The 12,272-nt window shown below is 48.1% G+C and overlaps 1 protein-coding gene across 4 annotated transcripts in view; it reads left to right on the top strand.

The window, feature by feature from the left end:
• Positions 1-12,272, top strand: part of SEC22C (SEC22 homolog C, vesicle trafficking protein) — a 51,565-nt gene that overhangs the window by 35,758 nt on the left and 3,535 nt on the right. For 2 of the 4 annotated variants that reach the window (XM_006155398.3, XM_027774535.1), the window contains exons 6-7: positions 3,461-3,526; positions 6,231-7,630. In XM_006155398.3, coding sequence (XP_006155460.1) covers positions 3,461-3,526; positions 6,231-6,431 — 267 coding nt within the window. In that variant the 3' untranslated portion in view covers positions 6,432-7,630. Of the gene's footprint in view, positions 1-3,460; positions 3,527-6,230; positions 7,631-12,272 lie in introns of those variants that run through there. The other 2 variants (XM_027774536.1, XM_027774537.1) reach the window with 2 other exon arrangements.

Raw genomic sequence — 12,272 nt, 5'->3', positions numbered from 1 at the left:
GAAAGAGTGGGAAAATATATTTAAAATGTTAAGTGAAAAACAATTTCAACCAAGAATACTATACTCAGCAAGATTATCTTCCATATGGGAAAAAAGACAAAATATTCTCAAATAAACAAAACCTGAAAGAATTTACCAACACCAGACCAGCTCTCCAAGAAGTGTTGACGGGAGTGCTATACCAGGAAGACTAAAGTCGGACACACAGAATAAGAGTACAAGAAACAACCAGGAGAATGGCCAGCCTAGGCAGGGACAAGTCTAGAGTTGAATGTTAACTTCCAGAGTTTAAATGGAAAGATCAGACCACAGTAACACTGCAAATTCACTAGGAGGGAGATTAATTACATGGGTCTGAACAAGTGAAATAGAATTTTTTTGACTCTAGACTAAAACATTACTGATTTTCTTCGATGCCTTAATTTCTGTATTTAAGGATTTTTTTTTTTTTGGAGAGATTTTCACTGTAGGGCGCGTGCGCTCGCCAGACAGACAGAGAGAGACATAGAGACAGAAAGCGAGAAATCACCCCCCAGGGGGGATGGTCACGCCACAATCCCTTCTCCTCCATTCTCCTCTCGGGATCTTGGGCACGCACGCACACACGCCCGGCATGAGTTTTAAGCCACCGGGTCCGGGACACGAACCGCGGTCGACTACGTGGGAGTCCAGCGACATAGCCATTACGCTAACTGCTGGTTCCCTGTATTTAAGGATTTTTGTTTTCTCTTGAACTGTTGGTAGATTCATCTACCTACTATTTGAACTGAATCCTAACCTTTTTCCTGACTTTAAGTTTTAAGCAAATTTCTCTTAATGTTTTTTATTTTGATCTATTAAAAGTAAAACTTTTTCTCGAAATAAAAAATGCATTAAAAATACCTATTAATGCCTAAAAAAACCCAACCCTCCCAAACAAAACAAAACAAAACAAATAAAACTATGCTAGGCACATGTGTGTTCTTGCCCTAAATCCAAACAGGATGGAGAAGTGGAGGAGAAGGGATTGCGATGTGACCGAAGCACACTGGGGGGTGCGTTCTCTCTCACTCTCTGTCTCTCTCTCTGGTGAGCCCGCATGCAGTCCTGGCAATTTAACAGTAATAATAAATTGAAGGACACATGAGAGAAGAAACTGGTAAGGATACGTTTTCTTTATAAGTCTTATTCATAGATTTTAGAAATGTAAAAGTTCTAAGATTTGAGAAATTTAAAAATTCAAACAAAACTTTATTTTTAATTGTATTCTTTGTGGTAAGTTGAATAAACATGAAAGTCACTTTTTTATCCTTGGTGTTCTAAGAAGCCAAAGGGATCTGCTGGGATATTGGTCAGAAATGGAGAACTTCCTTTTTTTGGGGGGGCGTTGCTATAGGGCATGTGCGCTCGCCAGAAAGACAGAGAGAGACAGAGAGACAGAAAGCGAGAAATCACCCCCCCAGTGGGGATGGCCATGCCGCAATCCCTTTTCCTCCGTTCTCCTCTTGGGATCTTGGGCACACACGCACATGCGTCCAGTGTGAGTTTAAGCCACCGGGTCCGGGACGCGAACTGCGGTCGACTACATGGGAGTCCAGCGACATAGCCATTACTCCAACTGCTGGTCCCAGAAATGGAGAACTTCCTATAAGGACATCAGACCATGTGGCCCTTGGGTCCTCAGAAGTCTTTCCAGGGGATAGATTACTCACCCAGGGAAAAAAAATTGATTCTTAGACTTTCAGGTTCGAGCTTTTTCTCTCCTGGAAGAGGTACCATAGTCTGATTTGCTACAGTGCAGAAACCCCTTGTCAAAATGGTTTCCATACACAAAGGTGTGTTTGTCCAAGGACTGTGTCAGTAGGGAGTCCCTTCGTTGCTCTGCTCATCTCAAAGCAGCTTTCTTGTTTTTGTTTTGCTTTGTTTTTTTTGCTATAGGGCATATGTGCTTGCTGGAGAGAGAGAGAGAGAGAGAGAGAGAGAGAGAGGTAGAGAGGTAGAGAGAGAGAAAGAGAAATGCCCCCCGCAGGGGAGATGGCCACTCCACCGTCCTTTCTCCTCTATTCTCTCTTGAGATTTTGGGCATGCACATACATGCACCAGTCATGTTTCTCAAGCTTCAGGGTCCAGGATTCATACTGCTCTGTCAGCCTCAGGTGGCATCCACCTGCCTTAACCACCACACCACTGGCTGACCCCGCAAGCATGTTTCTATCTTAATACTTTAAAAAAAAATTTTTTTTGGAGAGGTTTTTGCTAAAGGGTGAGTGTGCTCGCTCTCCAGAAAGACAGAGAGAGACAGATGGAAAGTGAGAAATCACCCCCCAGGGAGGATGGCCACGCTGCAATCCCTTCTCCTCCATTCTCCCCTCGGGATCTTGGGCACACACGCACCTGCGCCTGGCATGAGTTTAAGCCACTGGGTCCGGGACTCGAACCATGGTCGCTTACATGGGAGTCCAGTGACATAGCCATTACGCTAACTGCTGGCCCCAAAACTTTTTAAAATTGTCAAAGTATTGCAGATACTTGAAAGAGGCATAGGACCGTTGTACCGGATAGCTGTTACTCTTAGAGCTGTAGCGCGCACTCCCGTGCTCGTGGTGACTGACATCTGAAGCATGCCTGATGCTGCACCTGGAGACTGATGGGAGCTGATCTGTTTGGAGAGTGGCAGCAAGCCCGTTCAGACCTCCGTGTGGTAATTGTGATTATTCATAACCAGATACCTGCCAACTGCCTATTCTATTGTTTGTACACAGTAGAACTGGCACCTGGTCAGTAAGGTTAAGTCATACTTCCTGCCTCCGGGGCTCTTGTGACACAAAGCAGAGTGTGGTGGCAGCACAGATGAGGTGGCAGTGCCTGGGATGGGAGGAATAGAGAAAGCTTGGTGTTCACAGATAAGAAGGATTTTGAGAGGTGGAGGGGTTGGGGCTTATTCTGGGTGGACAGCTTAGCAAAGATTCATGGCAACAGGAGGATGCATGGTGTGCCCCGGCCATCGAAAGCAGTTACATGCCAACCCCCGATTTGGTACATAAACAGGGGCTAGCCTGGTGGCATCGTGGTTAAGTGCTGTGTGTAGGAAGCCTAAGCTCACATGAACAGCTGCGCTTCAAATCCCAGCCCTGGCGACTGGAAAAACATTCCAGGTGTGCACATTTGAGTACCCAGGATCCTGATGGGGCCTGACGGGATGGAGAGATGAAGGAGAAGGAGGATTGCAGCCCGACCATGCCCAGTTGGGGGGTGCATTCTTCCTCTGTCTCTTTCTGGTGAGAATGTACTCCCTCTGGCAATAACACAACACAAAACAAAAAAGCAGCAACAACAAAGTACAGAGACTTGGGTCTCAACCAGCAAGGAGTGTTGTTCTGTCAGTCGTGTGGGACCCGAGGAGGAGAAAGGTGCTTCACGTCTCGTGTCACAGTTTCCTAACCTGAATCCTTCCTCCATGTGTTGTTCTTACTTGTTTCAGGTTGCCCATGAGGAAATTGGAAACATCCTGGCTTTTCTTATTCCTTTTGTAGCCTGTGTTTTCCAGGTGGGTGAAACTTTGGTGTTTTGGGGAGTGCGTTGAGCCCAGGAGTTCATTTGGCTCTTCTGTGAGGACCGTCAGCAAGTTTCTAGGTCCCATCTTTGCGCTGCCTCGGTCTTGGTTCAAGTCATGGACAACACAAGCCCTTAGTGGAAGGACCTTGGGCCCATCCTGCTAAGTGTCTCATTTCATAGAGGAGGAACTTTGGACTCAGAAAGGGAACGCCACTCCCCGAGGCCACAGGGCTGTTGACAGCAGCAGAACAAAAACAGTCTGCTTGGGAGGAGGGAGGGACAAGACGGAGGTGAGGGTTGGGTCCAGCCTGAAGAGTGTGAGGCAGAAAATTGCCTTGGAGGTATCTTTGGGGTAGTTCAAGGGCAGAAATGTCCTTGGGCAGAAATGTCCTTTAGCAGTTTAGTTCAAAAAAATGCCAGTTTCCCATTCAAATCTGTTGCTTAAGAGAGGAAACGGAAATCAGAACATTAAGTAGGCACTTTATTATTTATTTTCAAATAAACTCTGTACTTACGGAGTGGCATAGAAAGGAGCCTTTACATCCACCATAGGCAGATTCTAATTTTAAGTCTAGTACAAATCTGACTAACTTTTCTTCCTTGTCCTCCACATGGGCTAGCATTTTAGTACCTTCTCTCAATGCTCATGCTTTTTTTTTTTTTCTGGAGAGGCTTTTGCTATAGGGCACATGTGCTTGCCAGACAGACAGACAGAGACAGACAGAAAGCGAGAAATCACTCCCCAGGGGGGGATGGCCACGCCGCAGTCCCTTCTCCTCCGTTCTCTCGGGATCTTGGGCATGCACACACACGTGCCCAGTGTGAGTTTAAGACACCGGAATGCTCATGCTTTTCTTTTTTTTCTGGAGAGGCTTTTGCTATAGGGCACATGTGCTTGCCAGACAGACAGACAGAGACAGACAGAAAGCGAGAAATCACTCCCCAGGGGGGGATGGCCACGCCGCAGTCCCTTCTCCTCCGTTCTCTCGGGATCTTGGGCATGCACACACACGTGCCCAGTGTGAGTTTAAGACACCGGGTCCAGGACTCGAACCGCGGTCGACTACGTGGGAGTCCAGTGACATAGCCATTACGCTAACTGCTGGTCCCGCTCATGCTTTTTAAAATAATAATAATAATAATAAGTTTTTATTCTTAGGGCACTTTTTAAGACCTGGTGGCTTGAAAAATCACACCAGGCCTGTGTGGATGCCTGCCCAAAGTCCCTGGAGGAGACCAAGGGGAGGGATTGCAGTGCGGCCATTCCCCTCTAGGGGGCACTTTCTCACTTTCCCCTTTCTTTTTCTCTCTGTCTCTCTCTGGCAAGTGCATGTGCCCTAGAGCAAACATTGTAAAAAGAAACGAAACGAAACCTTCTAAACTCTGAGTGTGGCAGTGTGGTTTCCCAGAGCCTGTGTCAAGGCTGCAGGCAGGTATCTTCCGAGTCCTCTTTCCTTCAACCGTGTTTCTGTTTGGACAGCTCCTTCAGTGCGGGGCTCTCTCCCTTCCACAGTAATGTGGAATTTGTCGGATCGCTCTGTGTTCTGGTTTTAAACATTACACGTGTTTAAAACAAATGTTTTAAACATTAAAAAACTTTCTCCATTTTTTGTAGAATGAGAATGACCCTTTTGTAGTGTGATAGTCCTACACAAAGTAGCAGCCACCGTCCCTGCTGTGAGGCCCTTCCTGAATCAGACACACTTTGGAAGGGGACAGAGGGACGTGTTCAAGGGAGCAGTGGTACTCAGTGTAGTCAGGAGAAACTGAGATGTTTATATTTAGTTGTTGGCCATCCTAAAAGGAGTAAAAGAACTACTTTCTCTCACGAGCTTGCTGGCCCGACACAGCTCCCTGAAGGAAAGCTTCCCTGAGGCAAGGGACAGTCAGTCTTGTTAGAACGCCCTACCTGGCTGTCGACCCCTGGCCTCCATGTCTTCTTTCTCTACAGTCCACCATGTGGGCATTCTGTCTATATATTTTTTATATATTATTTAATTTTATTTGTTACTGTTTTTTAATTTTGACAAGAGGAGAGAGAGGGAGAGAAAGTGAGAGAGCAAGCCACCAGGTCTGAGACTCGATCCGTGGTCAACCAGGTGGGAGTCTAGCACCTTAACCACCACTCCACCTGCCGGCCCCTCTGTCTGTATTTCTTAAGCTTTATAAAAGTTGCTATGCATTTATTCTCCTTAGGACATCTATCAGTGTTTCACTTTCCTTTTTTCTTCCTAATCCCCACTTTTTAAAAATTTATTTATTTATTTATTTTTTTGGGAGAGCTTTTCACTGTAGGACGCGTGCGCTCACCAGACAGACAGAGAGAGACATAGAGACAGAAAGCGAGAAATCACCCCCCAGGGGGGATGGTCACGCCGCAATCCCTTCTCCTCCATTCTCCTCTCGGGATCTTGGGCACACACGTACACGCGCCCGGCGTGAGTTTTAAGCCACCGGGTCCAGGACACGAACCGCGGTTGACTACATGGGAGTCCAGCGACATAGCCATTACGCTAACTGCTGGTTCCCCCCACTTTTATTCTTTGATTAGCAGCAGCCTAACTAGTGGGTCCAAGCTTCTTGTAACGAGTTCAGTGTAACCAGCTGGTGTGAGCGGGAGGACACTGCTCATGGCAGCCGTGGGATCTGAACTTGCGGCCGTTGTTACTCTGACCAGCCTCGTGGTCTCATTGCAGTGTTACCTGTACCTGTTCTACAGTCCGGCCAGGACCGTGAAGGTGGTGCTGCTGCTGCTCTGCATCTGCCTGGGCAACACGTACCTGCACGGACTGAGGAACCTGTGGCAGATCCTGTTCCACGTCGGGGTGGCTTTTCTGTCGTCACACCAGATACTGACGAGGCAGCTTCAGGAGAAGCAGTCTGACTGTGGAGTGTGAGGAGGGCCCGGGTGCTAGACGGAGCTTTGATTTCCTCCTGAGGGTCGATCCGTGCTTCCCTTCCTGCTTCTCAGCTTCCCCTCAAGTTCTCATGCTTGAAGTTCCTTTCAACCACACTGGACTGGAAAACCGGGACCTGGAGATTCCTAGCAGGTTCCGTGGGAGCCGCGAGGGCGCAGGAGACTCGGTCTTGGTTTGTGCTGAGCGTTACTGCAGTCGCCAGCCAGCACGTAGACTTCGGGGAGCAGACTCCTCGGGGCTCATTCAGAGAGACTTACCGGTAGATCAGAATGGAAATATTTTGGTCTTCTAAATTGAGTGGTGCAATAAACCACTAGATTCAATAACGCTTGTTCTAGCAATCGGCAGTTACCGCCAAGGAACCACTTCAAAATTCCATTCAGGGTCAGCCCTGTAGCCTAGTGGTTAAGGCAGCCAGATCCCCGTGGCCAACCACTTGGTTCAAATCCCTGCCCCTGTGGGCACACGGCATTGCTATATACAGACCGGATATGTGTGTACGTGTCCCCCAAGTCCTGAGAGGATAGAGCTGGAAGAGAAGGGTTGCAGTATGACCATGCCCCGTTGGGGGGTGCTTCCTCCCCCTCCCTCTCGCTCTCTCTCCCACTCTGTCTGTCTGTCTGTCTGGTGAACGCACATGCCCTCGGGCAGTTTTTTAAAAATCCAAGTCAGCTTTTTGGTCTAAATATGACTTGATTCTTTTTTTTTTTTTTTTTCCTAGAGGATCAGTACAGGGTGAATTAAAAACATAAAATATGGGTCACAAATATAAGCTAGATAAATTTTGTTTACATTTTTTAATAGCTTAGGTTTGATATAACTTTGGAATATTTAAATATATTTTGGATATAAATTGAACTTCATTTAGGGTGAGGACAAACGTAGGCTGAGAAAATCGTTAAGAAAGGGAAATACTTTTTGTAATGAGTTTATTTAATTTATATATAACCTTCCGTGGCAGTGGACCTTGTGGGTACAGAAATGTGTGGTATGTAGCTGCAGAGCATATATGAATATTTAAAAACGGAATTGATACTACCACTGGGTTGTAAGCTGTTAAGTATAAGCAGAAATGAGAAGTTCAGGGTTCCTGACAATCGGCCACAACCTGGAGTAGGGCCATGACATGGATTCAGTGACGTTCCGCTTGGCAGAGGCTGCTGTCTTCAGCCTTTTAAGTAGCAGCTGTGCCCGTCACTTCAATTATTGTGATACCTGTCCCCAGCGGCCCTCCCCATTAATGACCTCGTACACTTTTTTGCCCAGTAATCGTCATTAGATCAAGAGCCTTATGTTAACAGGAGTCAGGTAGATGTTAAGTTTGAGCTTTGTAAAGGTGTAACTAACACATGCTTTGAAAAGTTACTTTCTTTTAGTGTCAGAAAAATTGATCGAACATAGTTTTTCAGCACAAAGATCTCCCTGTCTCACCCAGGGCTGCCTAGTACCACCCAGAAGGCTATCTTGGGAGTTTGCCCTTTGGATTGTTGCTGGTAAAAGTCTGGAATCTGAATAGCCCAATCACTGCTGCGGGGAATAATCTAGGTTGAATTACATGGTCTTGAGAGATTTGAAAAAAATACTGTAGGGACCAGCAATTAGCGTAATGGCTATGTCACTGGACTCCCATGTAGTCGACCGTGGTTCGAGTCCTGGACCCAGTGGCTTAAACTCATGCCAGGCGCGTGTCCATGTGTGCCCAAGATCCCGAGAGGAGAAGGGATTGCAGTGTGGCCATCCCCCCTGGGGGGTGATTTCTCACTTTCTGTCTCTCTGTCTCTGTCTCTCTGTCTGGCGAGCGCACGTGCCCTATAGGGAAAACCTCTCCCCCCCAAAAAAATACTGTTTTGTTTTTAAGGGTGGAAAGCCATGGCAAGAGTTATTGAGTAGGTGGAGAAAGCAAGACGTTTAGTTTTTGGGAATTCAGTTGTATTTGGTTACTACTGGTATTATATTGTAATTGTGCTACCTTGGTATTAAGAGAAACAAGTTTATATAGACTTGGAATTATGTTGGGAAAATGTTGCCATAGTAACTTTGTTTTCTTATAATAGAATGTTTAATTTTTAACCAAACATGAAACATCTGAATAGGAAAATTATATTGGGAACATCCTTTGATTTCACATCTGCAGAATTTTCCTCAAGTATTTAATGAATCATTCATATGATTTGACCCCCAACTTCTACATCATTTTCTGTGTTCACCCAGAAAGTAACCGTTCAGGCTTTTTAGGAGACAGTTTTAAAGAGGTGGTAAAATAGAATGGGAAGACAAGGAGGGAAGAAGAATCCTTTTAAATTAGAAGCACAAAAAAGCTTTAAAAGTTGATAAAAAAAAAAAAAAACAACAACTTAAAATGTATCGTTTTCTTTTTGTATGCCGGGGAGCCCTGGAGCCCTGGAGCTCTGGAGCCCAGCTGCTTGGGGGGGGGGTCTTAGCCTGTGACCCACATTTAGCACTCAGTAAAGAAGCGGTCCTCAAAGATGAGTCCTTCCTGGGGATTGGGTCCCTACCCACACTTTAGTGAATGGAGTCTTAATTAGCATCTACACAGGGTTTGAGATTTATGTCTGCAAACAAAAGGGGGAAAAATACACTAGAAAAACAGTACAAATAATGGGACCAGCAGTTAGTGTAATGGCCATGTCTCTGGACTCCCACGTAGTCGACCGCGGTTTAAATTCCGGACCCGGCAGCTTAAACTCACGCTGGGCGCGTGTGCGTGCGTGCCCAAGATCCCGAGAGGAGAATGGAGAAGGCATTGCGGCGTGACCATCCCCCCTGGGGGGTGATTTCTCGCTTTCTGTCTCTCTGTCTCTCTCTCTCTCTTTCTGGTGAGCGCACGCGCCCTATAGCAAAAACCTCTCCAAAAAAAGAAAAAAAAAAAAAGCAGTAGAAATAAATGACCAGAAAAACACTGTTTAACTGAAATTCAGCTAAAAGAAGCGTCCAGTCACTGGAGGGAGAGACGGATGGTAAGAAAGAAGTCCTGGCAGTTTGTCTTCAGGAACTCCCGGGCGTAGGGTTGACTTGATTCAGGCTTGAATGTAGTCTCCTGTGTAACCCTCCAGGCCAGAAAGTGGCTTCCCTGTGTCGGGAGTTGTTCTCACTCCACCACGAACCTACAGCTGTGCAAGCTCCTCGTTTTCCCAGTAGACAGGTCCTGGCCAGCCGGCCGAGTGCTCCCTGCCCACCTCGTCTCGAGGACACGTGTGCTCTCTCTCCTCTGCCATCCATAACGCCGTGCACAGGGAGAGCTGCCTGCCCAGCGAAGCTCACAGGGCTGGCTCTGGGATTAGCTGAGATGATGTTGAAAACAGAACATTCCGGGTGTCTTCGGGTATCCAGTGCTGTGAGATTTTGAGCATCAGGGCGGGAGTGTGGCTCAGTGCCCTTAGCCAGGGGTTCCTCTTCCCTGAGTGTCCCAGTGAGGAAGCATGTAGATTCTGGTTTTCCGTCCCTAGGCTCGCCTTACTGTGACAAGGACGCCACCTGGCTTTCCTATGTAGAGGCGGCTGGGGACACGTTTGGGGTGGCATTCCCTCTCAGTCCCAGAGACCTCCTGCCTGGAGCAGGAGGGAAGTGACCATGGCTGTAGTTTTGCTTCTCACTCTTGCATACCTCTTATCTGTGAATTCAGTTAACAGGCGTTGTGAACCAAGGCCCGATGCTTTGAAGTTCTCGAAGGAGTGAGGGAGAGCGTGTTAGGAACACTGAAATTAAAACACACAGTCACGTAGAGTAAACTCATCTTGCTTTTTCCAAGTGTCCTTGTTTTCTAAGTCCTCTGCTTCTTTCCACCTCTGCTCCACAGACTCCAGCCAGCCCTGTGGACAGAGGCTGGAACTGGAGTCTCCAGAGGGATGGGAAAGTCACCTCGAATCATCATCGATAGAGTGTGTAGAGGGGCGTCAGGATGGGGGCAGATTGCACCGAGGCCCTCCGCCATGCCTGGGAGTCAGAGGTGTGGGGCTATGGTGGTCAGCAGTGATTGGCAACCCAGCCAGCAAACCGGCTCTTTGAGGGTGCAGGCAGGGAGAGCTGGGAGCAGGGCTGGGGTCTCACTCTCTGCTGGGAGACAGCAGCTGCCCCAGGCCTGTGGGGCATGCCGCACCTTCACGCAGGCCGGGGTGCTGCTGGCTGTGCCCACTGTGCCGTGCAGGCCGGTGGCTCTCGGCACACCTGCCCTTGTTGCACGGTGCAGCGCAAGTGAGGACAGGCAGCAGGAAGTGTCCATGGCAGAGCTCTGCTCGGACGTGCTCACATTCTCGGGGCCCCCACACAGTCCTGTGGAGGTCTGGGAAACTGCCTGTGCAGCTAATGGTGGAAGGAGAGAGTGGAGGGGACCTTGCAAGAAGGGGCGGGGAAGGAGTGCACCACCAGCTGACTAGCGGGCCTGGAGCCTGGCTTGGGCAGCCACTGTCTGTCTGGCCTGAGTTTCTCATCTGGGAAATGGTGATTACATCACTCTGCTCCCCCAGCATGATGTTACGAGGGTCCAGATGGGTTGTGTGCGTGTGTGCGTGTGTGTCTCGAGAGAACTCTGGCTGATTCCATTGTGCACCGGAGTGGACCGACGGGGGGGCGCTTCTGCATGCTCAGGCAGCACAGCCCAGCACGGCCCTGCCTCCTGCCTTCACCAAAGGGCGTTTGCTGATACTGTCGTGTACGTGGGCTCATCCCCTCACTCCAGAAACCTAGCGGCCTCTCGTCTTCCCCCTGCACCTGCCGTCCCCTTCCCGGGCACAGAGTCCGTGGTACTGTTAGCATCTGGTTTACTCGACGATCCCTGGAGGCCAGTTCTGGTTGGACTAACCCTTAAGATCCCTGACCCAGACTAGGAGAGCTCCAGTTCTCTGCCTGGGGACACGATGCCGGTCGCCTGTTGTTGGGGCAACTGTACAGCTGGGAGCCTGCAGGGAAGGGCTTGTCAGTAAAATCTGGGAATGGCCGGGTTCGGGAACATCTGCCCATGTGTACCCACGGCAGAGCCGTCGCCTGCAAGCACCCTTTATTTAGGGCAAAATATCAAAGACATTCTGTTCCTCCTGCCCGTGCTTGGTACGTACGACCTTCTCCAGCCTTTGCGTTTATACGATTCTAGGGTTGCTTCAGAAGCATTATTTAACCAGTCACTCCTATGACTTGACCCCCTGGGTTCTATTTTGTTTAATGAACTTTTCTACTAATAGCATAAAAGACTACGGCTCATTTAGCCAGGGCAAAAGCATTTCCTCCCCACGTAACTCTTGAATGCTCACCGTTCGTGTTACACAAGCTTCTTACGGTTTTCCTGTAACAACAAAGATCTATTTTGGGTAAATACCGGGTCCGTTTTAACCAAGTGTCCCATAGTAATAAAACCTCGTGGTAATGTACGTAAAAGGACGTTGTATAACCATTTATATACTATGTATATATAAATTAAATGAGGTGGCTTTAGATGCGGGAGAATAAATCTGAAATGTTTATTAACGCGACTGTGTGTACTTGGTATGAAAACAGGAGCCCCTTTTCCTGGACGGCATGATGTGGGCCTGTCACGATGGGAGGGGCCGATGAGAATGAAATGTAAGTCCTCGTGTCCAGGGGCGTCTAGACAGGCATAGGGTTCAAGTGCACGAGTCTCTCCCCCTTAGCCATCATTTTGCTTTCCATCGTATCAGTTACCCAAGGTCAACCACAGTCTAAAAATAGTAAATGAAAAAGTCCAGGGACCAGCAGTTAGCGTAATGGCTGTGTCACTGGACTCCCACGTAGTCAACTGCGGTTCGAGTCCTGGATCTGGTGGCTTAAAACTCACATGGGGTGCGTGTG

This window comes from Tupaia chinensis, unplaced genomic scaffold (genome assembly GCF_000334495.1).
Source record: "Tupaia chinensis unplaced genomic scaffold, TupChi_1.0 Scaffold000451_2, whole genome shotgun sequence".
Lineage (NCBI taxonomy): Eukaryota > Metazoa > Chordata > Mammalia > Scandentia > Tupaiidae > Tupaia > Tupaia belangeri.
Note: the sequence above shows the minus strand (reverse complement) of the source record. Positions and strands in the feature narration are given on the sequence as shown.